The sequence below is a fragment of the Phyllobates terribilis genome, unplaced genomic scaffold (genome assembly GCF_046119375.1).
Source record: "Phyllobates terribilis strain yellow unplaced genomic scaffold, ASM4611937v1 Scaffold_3__8_contigs__length_932513732, whole genome shotgun sequence".
Taxonomy (NCBI): Eukaryota; Metazoa; Chordata; class Amphibia; order Anura; family Dendrobatidae; genus Phyllobates; species Phyllobates terribilis.
Genome location: NW_027362763.1, coordinates 290,738,210 through 290,750,833, shown reverse-complemented (window position 1 = coordinate 290,750,833; position 12,624 = coordinate 290,738,210). Strand labels below are relative to the sequence as shown.

General features: G+C 41.4%; 1 protein-coding gene across 15 annotated transcripts in view; it reads left to right on the top strand.

Annotated features, from left to right (window-relative positions):
- The window catches only part of TNIK (TRAF2 and NCK interacting kinase), a 330,725-nt gene that overhangs the window by 187,372 nt on the left and 130,729 nt on the right, over nt 1-12,624 (top strand). For all 15 annotated transcript variants that reach the window (XM_073674893.1, XM_073674887.1, XM_073674897.1 and 12 more), the window contains exon 6: nt 12,411-12,501. In XM_073674893.1, the coding sequence (XP_073530994.1) occupies nt 12,411-12,501 (91 nt within the window). The remainder of the gene's footprint in view (nt 1-12,410; nt 12,502-12,624) is intronic.

Genomic DNA, 12,624 nt, shown 5'->3' with positions numbered 1-12,624 from the left:
CAATATAGGTGGAGGAGGGGCTCCCCGATTTGATTAGACTGTTATTGAACAGGATCCGTTGCTTATAGTCCTTATACCCCTCTGGCAATGAAGATGGATCAATCTTCCCTTCTTTTTTTATGCCGAAGGGGAAGACCTGCCCACACACCCCCTGTGCTGACATCACAGGGGCTGGACTCCACCCTTCATGTTTGTATTAAAAACCTGTTTTTTGGGATAACTTATCACTCGTTGATTCCAGAAGCCCAAACGTGATACCATATTTTCTATTATGATTTTACCTTCATTTAGAGACCACACATCGCATAGTTGCAGTCTGCTATTCTGGTGTTTTTGCGCTACAACTCCATGGAGGGTTTTTCAGTGACGGAAAAATATCCCTATCGTTCCCTAGCTGACCCTGCACCTAAAAATATGAGTCCCATCATTGGAGCTTTAGTTATTCCATATTTCGTATCGGAGTTGAAAATCCTGCAATCTTTGTTTAAACTCTCTTTGAGACTAAACGAGCCATTTCCTCCTTCCTTCCATCTCTGCCCCTATGCTGGAAGGTGTCAAGCTATCCCAGGTCTGTGTTAAGAGTAAGGCTGAGTTCACACGATGCGTATTTCATGCGTTTCCGCGGCGTTTTTGCAGTTGCGGAAACGCATGAAAAACGCATGGTAGAAGGGAAGCAATGTTCCCCAATGGAAATCCGCATGTGCTGTGCCCATGATGCGGATTTTTCCGCAGCGTTAACGCTGCGGTCAAAAATCCGCAGCATGTCAATTAATTTTGCGGAAACGCGGCGATTTCGCCGCCATTGACTTGCATTAGAACGCGCCAATTCCGCAAGACAGCATTTGTACTTGCGTTATTGGCGCGTTCTAATATGCGGATGGTACCCGGGTGTGGAGGAGAGGAGAGTCTCATCCACACCCAGGTACCATTAAAAAAGCTGTAAAAAAAGAATAAAATAAAAAATAAATGTATTCTTACCTTCTGTCGGCCCGCGCAGCGCTCCCGCTTGGTTCCCGGCACTTGCAGTGAGTTGTAGGACCTGCGGTGACGTCAGAGTCATGTGACGGGTCACGTGACGCTGACGTCGGCAGGTCTTTCAATTCAAAGTTGCCGGCAGCCGGGAACTTTGTAAAGCAGGACAGCGCGGGCCATCAGAGGTAAGTATATACACTCTCTCGGGTCACACTATATAAATCCATGCTGTTTGCATGGATTTATATAGTGTGACCTAGTTGTCAAGCACTTTCCAGGTGATGCTAAAATCGCCTGGAAAGCGCTTGTCAATCTGCATGCGGAAACGCATGTCAATCTGCATGTGGATCCGCATGTATTCTGCAGGAAAAACGCATGCACAATCTGCATGCGTTTTTTCTGCCAGGGAGATGCAGAAATGATGCAGAAATTTTCTGCTTCATTTCTGCATCGTGTGCACATACCCTAAATGCATTCATATGTTAAGTAGAGTAGGCTATTGAGCTTCTTGCACTGTTACTTGCATACAGACAGCTGCGTAGACTGTCAGCTCTTGTCTCGTTACAAAAGATGGATAAGGGAGGGGTTAGGGGGCTTCAGGGGATGCAAGAAAGAACATTTTCAATATTTCTCAATATCTTCCTGACAATGAGGCATCAATATACTGTGTTTCTCCAAAAATAAGACAAGGTCTTATATTATTTATTGTTCCAAAAGATGTTAGGGCTCATTTTTTTTCCATGAACAACAATTCATATTTATTCTTGAACAAAAAAATCAACATTTATTCAAATCTAATCATATCATGTCATCACACACACACTGCACATACACATGTAAATATACACATACTGTACATACCAGCCTGTCTTCTCCTCAGTTCCTCTAGACTCCTGCAGATAAAGGACCTTTGATGACCTCATGGTCACATGACCGTGATGTCACCCAAGATCTGTAAGCAGTCTTAACCTCATAGTAGAACTGCTGGAGGTCCCTAAGTGACTGGGGGCCCTGAGATATTATCCAGTTTGTCCCACCCGACGCCAGCCCTGCATACCGACCTCTAGTCCTTTTTAGTTCCTCTAGACACCTGCAGTTAAAGGATTTTTGATGACATGATGGTCACCTGACTGTGATGTCACCAAACGTCCTTAAGCAGTTTTAACCTCCGGGTTGATTGTGACTTGTAGGATTGCTGCTTCCAAAAGGTGGCGCTATAGAGTTCAAGTCTTCTCTTTCTCTTAAGAGGCAATTTGCAACCTCAGAATTGAAATGCTTGGTGCCCCAAGAGAGAGGGGGTCCTTGGCAATTGTCCATTTTCCTGTCCCCAAATGCCGGCCCTGACTGTAGCTAGGCCTTATATTTGTAGTAGGGCTTATATTTCAAGCATGCTCCAAAAATCCTGTAAAATCATGCCAGGGCTTAGTTTTTGAGAAACCTGTTCGTTCACAAGATATATATCTTTGGGGGTGAGTACGAGAGCACAGCAGTCAGGTGCGGGTATTGGGGACAAAATCTGGTCAGATTTCTTTAATTGACATAACAGATTAAGATCCCTGAGTACAAGAGGCATCTAGACATGTCTTTCCCTTCACTGGTCAGCCACAGCCTCCTTAATAAAGAAATTGTGATCCAGATCCATTCCTAAATAAAATAAGTTCTTTATTGCATCTCATTATAAAGCCTCAATAAGCATAATACAAAAAAGTAAAAGATTTCAAACGTGTTTCAGAACAACGTCCTTGCACCAGGTTTGTGCCTTCTCCCTGGCCACTGACCTGGAGTGGCTAGTGCGTGAATATGCAGACACCTGTCTCTGCAGATCAGCAGGCAGGCTGGGGACCCGCCTGTCTGACAAGCCTAGCGTGGTCTCAGTCTCCAGCAACTATTAAAGTGTGTTTTTCTCTGGAACTCTGCAGCATTTCTGAATCAAACATTCCTGTGTGAGATCATACAGCCAGTGCCTGATCCATGCTGCCTACGGATTGGGCAGCATGTGTCAGCTGTCAGGTTCACTTTAAGGACCTTGTTCTGAAGCGGGATCACCGATGAGTTGACTCTTTTCCTTTTATTTTCTTGGCCTCCTAAATAATCCTATCCCTTTCTCTCACGTTGTGGCCACATGGCCAATTTGGCAGTTCAGCAGTATGTCAGGAGTAAATTTGATTCGTATTTTATAGGAGGATCTGTGGTAGAAATCCAAGGCTGGCTTTCGGATTTTTCTCATCAATGTGGTGCAGATGTCTACAAGGATTATCCCCATAGAGCTAATTTACTTCTTTTTCTTGCATAATTTTTTCTTGCTGATTTTTTTTTTTCTTTCACAATCTTAATTGAATATGAAATAACTAATTTTATTGCTTTGGATGTGGAATTGTGGAATATTAGGATTTAAAGGGAAGCTATCATCAGAAAATAACCTATTGAGTAAATCAAATTTTTGTATTAAATGTATTCTTAAAAAATTTTGGACAATATGTATTATAAATAGAAAAATTGTAATTTTCACATATCCACCGGAGATTTATTAGGCTCTTACTTAAATGTTATATGAAAAACAGAACATCATACATATATCATGAATATATAATATATATAAATCTGATTTAATCAATAGGTCATTTGCTGCTGATTACTTCCCTTTAGTGAGGATTGTGGAACAGATTTGACACATAAATCCTCATCAAATCCACTGACAGATAGATGATCATGCCCAGGTACACATGAAGCATAAGGACCGGCACCCTGTGTATAGTGAACACTCTGCTCCCCCAAACTAAGAGCTCATTCAGACATCCATTTCTTTCACACTTGAGGAAACAGATTCTAGTTTAATCCGTGATTTTGTTCAGAGTTTCAACAGATTTTCATCAGTGTGTCATCTGAGTTTGGTCCAAGTTTTCACAGTTTTTCTCAGATGAGGAAAAAATGAAAAGTCTCTCTACCTTCTACCTTCTATTTAGCAGTCCGTGAAAAACTGACAACACTTGAATGCCATGTAATGTTTTTTCTGAACCCATAGACTTGCTTTACCAATTTTGATATGACACTCGGATCAACATCAGATATGTCTCCACGATTTTGCGTGGACTACTTGGTTCATAAAAGAAATAAAACATGTGAACAGGCCCATGGACTATTCTAGGTGTGAATACGATCTGTGAAAAACACTCATACAAGTCAAAAAGGATATGTGAATGAACCCTAAACTACTTCTCAGGTGCGATGTGCATGTTTGGGGGTGGGCTTCTCCAGGGCAGTACTATTTCCTGATGCATTATACCCCCCCCACCCATGGGGTGCAGATAGCTGCCGGAATACCGTGATCTCTCTAGATATGAAATATGCAGTTGTAGTCAGGAGCTGATAAAGTGATGCTTTTTTTTCAATGTTGAAACTGCTGTGTGTACAATTAATAATGTGAACAATCCTCATATTCATGGACAGAACATTGTACCACACACACAGTTCACTGTGGATAACCGAGTGATTAATATTCCTGGATGTGTGGAAATGGTAATGTGGGCATTGAATCTAACAAATGAGCAGCTTGTTGGAGAAAATGACTAGTAGTGAGTCGGCTTATGATGGGGCATTAGTACAAGCCTTCATAAGGCTGTGCAGGTCTATCTACATAAAGGCCTTTTCATGACTCTCATTGTGTCAGATTCATAAATTCTAGTAAAAGACCAAATAATGCAATAATAGTAACAACAAGCATGGTCCGTAGACCCTAAACTAGTGTATTATCTCACTAAAAATGATATCTTCCAGATCCTTTAACATAAAATGAATGTTTAAGGCAATAAAAGACATGCAAACGTCCAATCCACAGAACCTTCTGTATCCATTCCACAGTTTAAGATCTCCTGACCTGTATGTACTACAGAAGTAGATGGGCGAGCCAGGTTCTGATTCTACAAAGCCTGGACATTGTTAATGTGTTTAAAAAGGTGAAAATAAAAGTTGAACTGCAGTATGTAATTGACTAAGCTGAAAACAGGAGGCCAGTACTCTTTAGGGACAGCAGGGATTGTTAAAGTGGTATACTGTATGTAGTAAAATAAAAATTTAAGATGTGGATAAAGTGTAAAGTGGCTTCACACCACTGTTGGAAAACATGGAGAGGAGAAACAATCTACTGCAGAACTTCCATAGCATCGGATTATTTCTCACTGGGGCTGAGTATCAACCATATTCAAAGCCAACATGGCTAATTCTTTTTTTCCAAGGATGAGCAGAACACAGGGGAGGTAAAGAACTTGGTAGACTAGTATTTAGAAATCAGATGAACACTAAGTCTAGTCTGTAAATGTGAAGCTCCTCCACGGCTGTCCAAATCCGGTATCATTGCTGCCTCCTTTTGGTATACATTTTGCGCCAATTAAGCCCGGGACGTAAACCCGATTCCAATATGTCTTGTTAAGATCGTGCACAATATTTGCAACGAGTCAGCAGTGACATTGCTCTTGTAAATCATGTCTCTCCCACCCACAGGGGTATGCTTACATAAATATTGGGAAGGTCAGTCCAGGGTAATCAACATCATCCCCAACAACTCACCTATTGATTATCATAGCACAAGCACAGCGTCAACATTGATTTTATATTAATTCAGCAATCGCTAATCCACATAAAAGGGCTTGTAGAATGCATAGAAAGGTCACTAAATACATCAGAGGTCCCCAACCTTTCTGACCTTGAGAGCCACATTTAGCTCTGAGAGAAGGTTGCAAGTCACATCCAGCTCTGAGAGAGGGGTGCAAGCCACATCCAGCTCCTGCCCCACTCTCAGTAGTGACACCCAGTGCCCCCTATTACCTATATAATAACAGCCAAAGCTTTTCCACTGAATCACACCATGGCAGTATGCCAGGCTCCAGGGTTTCCTATCTTACCCCCATTCAGATCTGCTCTTCTGTGCAGGGCTACACACAAGTCACCATCCAGAGATCTACTCCTAAGAGCGGTTTGCTAGACCTAGTGCTAATGCACCAAGCTGTCAGACAGCCATGAGCCACACATCACGGGCCCGCGAGCCACATGTGGCTCTCAAGCTACTGGTTGGGGACCCCTGATATACATAGTAGTCTATAAGGGGGTGTAGGGCAGCTGTCAGGTTCCCTTTAATGCACCGTTCTACCACACTCCACTGCTTGACACGCTTACTACTACATTATATGATCGTTTATATAGACACATTGTGGAACACATAACATAGATGTCTATTATTATTATTATTTATTTATATAGCGCCATTGATTCCATGGCAATGTACAGTACAGACCAAAAATTTGGACACACCTTCTCATTTAAAGATTTTTCTGTATTTTCATGACTTTAAAAATTGTACATTCACACTGAAGGCATCAAAACTATGAATTAACACATGTGGAATTATATACATAACAAAAAAGTGTGAAACAACTGAAAATATGTCTTATATTCTAGGTTCTTCAAAGTAGCCACCTTTTGCTTTGATGACTGCTTTGCACACTCTTGGCATTCTCTTGATGAGCTTCAAAAGGTAGTCACCGGAAATGGTTTTCACTTCACAGGTATACCCTGTCAGGTTTAATAAGTGGAATTTCTTGCCTTATAAATGGGGCTGTGACCATCAGTTGTGTTGTGCAGAAGTCTGGTGGATACACAGCTGATAGTCCTACTGAATAGACTGTTAGAATTTGTATTATGGCAAGAAAAAAGCAGCTAAGTAAAGAAAAACGAGTGGCCATCATTACTTTAAGAAATGAAGGTCAGTCAGTTCGAAAAATTGGGCAAACTTTGAATGTGTCCCCAAGTGCAGTTGCAAAAACCATCAAGCGCTACAAAGATTAGAGACCAGGTCAATGCCACACAGAGTTCTAGCAGCAGACACATCTCTTCAACAACTGTTAAGAGGAGACTTTGTGCAGCAGGCCTTCATGGTAAAATAGCTGCTAGGAAACCACTGCTAAGGACAGGCAACAAGCAGAAGAGACTTGTTTGGGCTAAAGAACACAAGGAATGGACATTAGACCAGTGGAAACCTTTGCTTTGGTCTGATGAGTCCAAATTTGAGATCTTTGGTTCCAACCACCGTGTGTTTGTGCGACGCAGAAAAGGTGAACGGATGGACTCTACATGCCTGGTTCCCACCGTGAAGCATGGAGGAGGAGGAGTGATGGTGTGGGGGTGCTTTTCTGGTGACACTGTTGGGGATTTAATCAAAATTTAAGGCATACTGAACCAGCATGGCTACCATAGCATCTTGCAGCGGCATGCTATTCCATCCGGTTTGCGTTTAGTTGGACCATCATTTATTTTTCAACAGTACAATGACCCCAAACACACCTCCAGGCTGTGTAAGGGCTATTTGACCAAGAAGGAGAGTTATGGGGTGCTACGCCAGATGACCTGGCCTCCACAGTCACCAGACCTGAACCCAATCGAGATGGTTTGGGGTGAGCTGGACCGCAGAGTGAAGGCAAAAGGGCCAACAAGTGCTACGCATCTCTGGGAACTCCTTCAAGATTGTTGGAAGACCATTTCCGGTGACTACCTCTTGAAGCTCATCAAGAGAATGCCAAGAGTGTGCAAAGCAGTCATCAAAGCAAAAGGTGGCTACTTTGAAGAACCTAGAATATAAGATATATTTTCAGTTGTTTCACACTTTTTTGTTAAGAATATAATTCCACATGTGTTAATTCATAGTTTTAATGTCTTCAGTGTGAATGTACAATTTTCAAAGTCATGAAAATACAGAAAAATCTTTAAATGAGAAGGTGTGTCCAGACTTTTGGTCTGTACTGTACATGAGAAGGGGTTACATACAAAATACAGATATCACTTACAGTAAACAAACTAACAATGATAGACTGGTACAGAAGGAAGAGGACCCTTGCAGGCTTACATTCTATTACTTTTAGCAAGAATAGACCAGTTATTGAGACATTCTCCCAATCTTGTTTGTATCCAATTATCACCCAATGAACTGATTTCATTATATTAGGAATAAAAGTATGCTCCTGTCACTTTAAAAAAAAAAAGAAAGACTTCTTTCCGCTATTTCTTATGAGCGGGACCAGATTATGACTTTGCTGGAACATAAAATGGGTCACCTGTACTAAAAATAGCATTGTACCTGCTAGAACACTTGATTTATTATCAAAATCAGGCCCTTAGAAAATATATTTCCGATTCCTACTGTATAAAGGTTTCCTGCTAATTATGAAATGAAACCTGTTCATATATCTTGCACGGCCTGATGTATTGCCGCCTCTATGTGGGCTGCACCACACGCTGTGACGAGAGCCGGCTGCGAGCTGCACGTCTCTGCAGAGAAATATTCAGGAACACCACAGCGCTCATGATTCTTAATTAAGAAAAGCACAAACATTTCACAAAGGCCATAAACAATGTTAATCACTTAGAACAAAGGGAGAAATCCGACATTTGTACAATATTGTAATGAAGAATCGTTAATAAATGAGTCGGTCACGTTCAGCACTCATTAAGTGCTGTAGTTCTGGTACTCTTTTTACGACTTGATCGGTGTCCACTACAGACATATGCGCTGATCGAGTATGTGAACATGGAGGGGGTCCACCACTCAGTACCTTATTTTTAATCGGTACAAATAGCCCCTAATTATGAGCGACTCCTGCTTTGGTGGACGTGGCTCTTTCATATACTGGGTGGACATACATTCTTCTGAATAGCTGGTATGTACTATTGGGAAATCTATAGCTAGACCTGGGTGAAACTACCCATAGTGATACCCGCAGATTCACATGGCCCCCAGAAGCCAGACCTGTGTCGGTCAACTTATCTTCAAGCTTGGGTTCATTAGAAAATGGCAATGTGACTGAGGCCGCCCCTTTTAAGCTGGTCATAATCTAACTTCTTATTCTTCTGAATTTCCAAAAAATGTGTATGTCCGGATCTGCATGTCTACTGGAATAGGGAGAGGCTGATAAGCCACTGCCAGACTCTTCTGGGAGTTTTTATCTCATGGGAAAAGTTCTGGTACAGGTTCATTTTTTTTTTTAATGTTACTTTTTGATTGCTCACTGCCACGTTTTTGCACATTTCTTGCAAATATAAAGAAGTCATGGCTGAAACTTTTCTGACCGATATAGTTACATCAGCTTATCTAGGTTTTCTAGTATATTATTTCCAAGATTCTATGATCTAGTCTAGGCTGCTACAGCAAGCAACCTAATGGACAGCTGCAGTCTGAATGTGCTGACTGATGGAAAAAAACATTTCACAGAAAAAATGCAGCCTTACCAACAGCAGGTCACACTACCAAAGCATTACAGGATGCAGCAGACCCCCATGATAAAGGCAGGGGCAGCACAGGTACAAAATACTGATGAAACAACCACTCACAAGCCTACCATTCATGGAGGAGGTGATGTCTAGTATTATACATGCACACAGATGAGGCTTGCATAGGGCACCAGTCACACAGGTACGTGTGATGCACAGTGTATGGCTTACAGCCTATTAGAGACGCCCATACTATTAGATCAGGCGGGCTGCCCAGCACTATATAAGTGCACCCCATAAGGACTTACACCAATTTACCCAGCTAACACTAAAGAACCTGGCTGCATCCTGTCTAGAAAATGAAAGAAAAGAAAATAATAAAAACATGAAAAAGATGTATAAAACACATGAGGTCGATGAGGACACATTAGTCGATATTCTGGCTAAAATATGCAAGCTTGCAAGTTGCTTTTGATTTTAGTGTAGAGACTTGCAAGACCATGGCGACCCTTGATGTAGGTTGCGATCTTGTGATATTACTTCTCCATATTGGAGGGAAATAATTGTGAGACACGCTATTTTCCACCACTCTCTGAATTGGATGATATATGAAAGTTCCTAATAGAGTATTCACGCAATGGTTATGTAAACCGCACAAAGTCTGAACATTTACATTAACGCATATGAGAGTTGATGTAGCACTCCAATGTTTTCATATACTGATTTTCAATTCAGATTTTTTTTTTCTTTACTAGTCTTCCCTATTATGCTAGTAGGGTCATATATAGTTGAAAAAATGTGGTATATTGAATAATGTACAGTACAGACCAAAAGTTTAGACACACCTTCTCATTTAAAGGTTTTTCTGTATTTTCATGACTATGAAAATTGTGCATTCACACTGAAGGCATCAAAACTATGAATTAACACATGTGGAATTATATACTTAACAAAAAAGTGTGAAACAACTGAAAATATGTCTTATATTCTAGGTTCTTCAAAGTAGCCACCTTTTGCTTAGATGACTGCTTTGCACACTCTTGGCATTCTCTTAATGAACTTCAAGAGGTAGTCACTGGAAATGGTCTTCCAACAATCTTGAAGGAGTTCCCAGAGATGCATAGCACTTGTTGGCCCTTTTGCCTTCACTCTGCGGTCCAGCTCACCCCAAACCATCTTGATTGGGTTCAGGTCTGGTGACTGTGGAGGCCAGGTCAACTGGCCTAGCACCCCATCACTCTCCTTCTTGGTCAAATAGCCCTTACACAGCCTGGAGGTGTGTTTGGGGTCATTGTCCTGTTGAAAAAGAAATGATGGTCCAACTAAACGCAAACCAGATGGAATAGCATGCCGCTGCAAGATGCTGTGGTAGCCATGCTGGTTCAGTATGCCTTCAATTTTGAATAAATCCCGAACAGTGTCACCAGCAAATCACCCCCACACCATCACACCTCCTCCCCCATGCTTTACGGTGGGAGCCAGGCATGTAGAGTCCATCCGTTCACCTTTTCTCCGTCGCACAAAGACATGGTGATTGGAACCAAAGATCTCAAATTTGGACTCAACAGACGAAAGCACAGATTTCCACTGGTCTAATGTCCATTCCTTGTGTTCTTAAGCCCAAACAAGTCTCTTCTGCTTGTTGCCTGTCCTTAGCAGTGGTTTCCTAGCAGCTATTTTACCATGAAGGCCTGCTGCACAAAGTCTCCTCTTAACAGTTGTTGTAGAGATGGGTCTGCTGCTAGAACTCTGTGTGGCATTGACCTGGTCTCTAATCTGAGCTGCTGTTAACCTGCGATTTCTGAGGCTGGTGACTCGGAAAAACTTATCCTCAGAAGCAGAGGTGACTCTTGGTCTTTCTTTCCTGGGGTGGTTCTCATGTGAGCCAGTTTCTTTATAGCGCTTTATGGTTTTTGCAACTGCACTTGGGGACACATTCAAAGGTTGCCCAATTTTTCGGACTGACTGACCTTCATTTCTTAAAGTATTGATGGCCACTCGTTTTTCTTTACTTAGCTGCTTTTTTCTTGCCATAATACAAATTCTAACAGTCTATTCAGTAGGACTATCAGCTATGTATCCACCTGACTTCTGCACAACACAACTGATGGTCCCAACCCCATTTATAAGGCAACAAATCCCACTTATTAAACCTGACAGGGCACACCTGTGTAGTGAAAACCATTTCCGGTGACTACCTCTTGAAGTTCATCAAGAGAATGCCAAGAGTGTGCAAAGCAGTCATCAAAGCAAATGGTGGCTACTTTGAAGAACCTAGAATATAAGACATATTTTCAGTTGTTTCACACTTTTTTGTTAAGTATATAATTCCACATGTGTTAATTCATAGTTTTGATGCCTTCAGTGTGAATGTACAATTTTCAAAGTCATGAAAATACAGAAAAATCTTTAAATGAGACGGTGTGTCCAAACTTTCGGTCTATACTGTATAAGTAGAAATGTAACATCACTCTTTTTATCTTCAGTTCTATTATTAAACTTGTACTGCACCATCAATGGTTCTGTTTGATCAGAGGAAGTTGCAGAGGGTGAAGGTCAACCAGTGGGTTCCTCACTGATCCTAAGAACAAATGAACTAAGGTCATTTTTCCTTTTCACCGGCCCAGCTTCTGGTCATCTGCTGTGCAAACCGCTCCAATGTAGCACATTCACTTAGTGCAGAGTTGCAGTTGCCCTGGTTGCCAGGAGCACCCACCACTCTGCTGGGAGTAACGTGAAGGGTCCTCAGTCCCTTTGCACTTAAGATAGGCAGGGTCCCAGAGGTTGGATCACCACTGACCACATTGTTAGAACATATCCTAGAAGATAAGCCCATAAGATGGGATGATGAGAAAAAGCTTCAAAACTCCCTTTTTTATTTTGCATGATGAAAAGTCTACAAAAGATGCAGTGAATCCCATTTTAATTTCTGCATAGGATTCTTTGTGGCTTATTTATTTATAAATATATATTTAAAAAAAAATCCTTCTGTAAATATTATTTTTACTGAATAAACTGCATTCTGAAAACAGCAGTTATGTTGTAAAGGGGCACAAAAGCTCCATTAAAAGCACATTTTGAGTCCAGAATTTTCTTTTCCAGGTGATGGATGCATGGCTGTGTTAATTCATTCTTTTACCTTGAGATACAAATTACAGTCTTCTTTTCCTCATCAATCTCTCCAGGGTCTGAGTCATCTGCACCAGCACAAGGTGATTCATCGAGATATTAAGGGGCAAAATGTCTTGCTGACAGAAAATGCTGAAGTTAAACTAGGTAAGGGAAGATGTGAATTAGAATGAGCGCTGAAAAACATGTTTCCTGCTCAATTGTATTTTTCTATCTTGTCACCGAGATGCAATGTAAATGAAATAACACTGTTTACTGCGGGAAGAAACC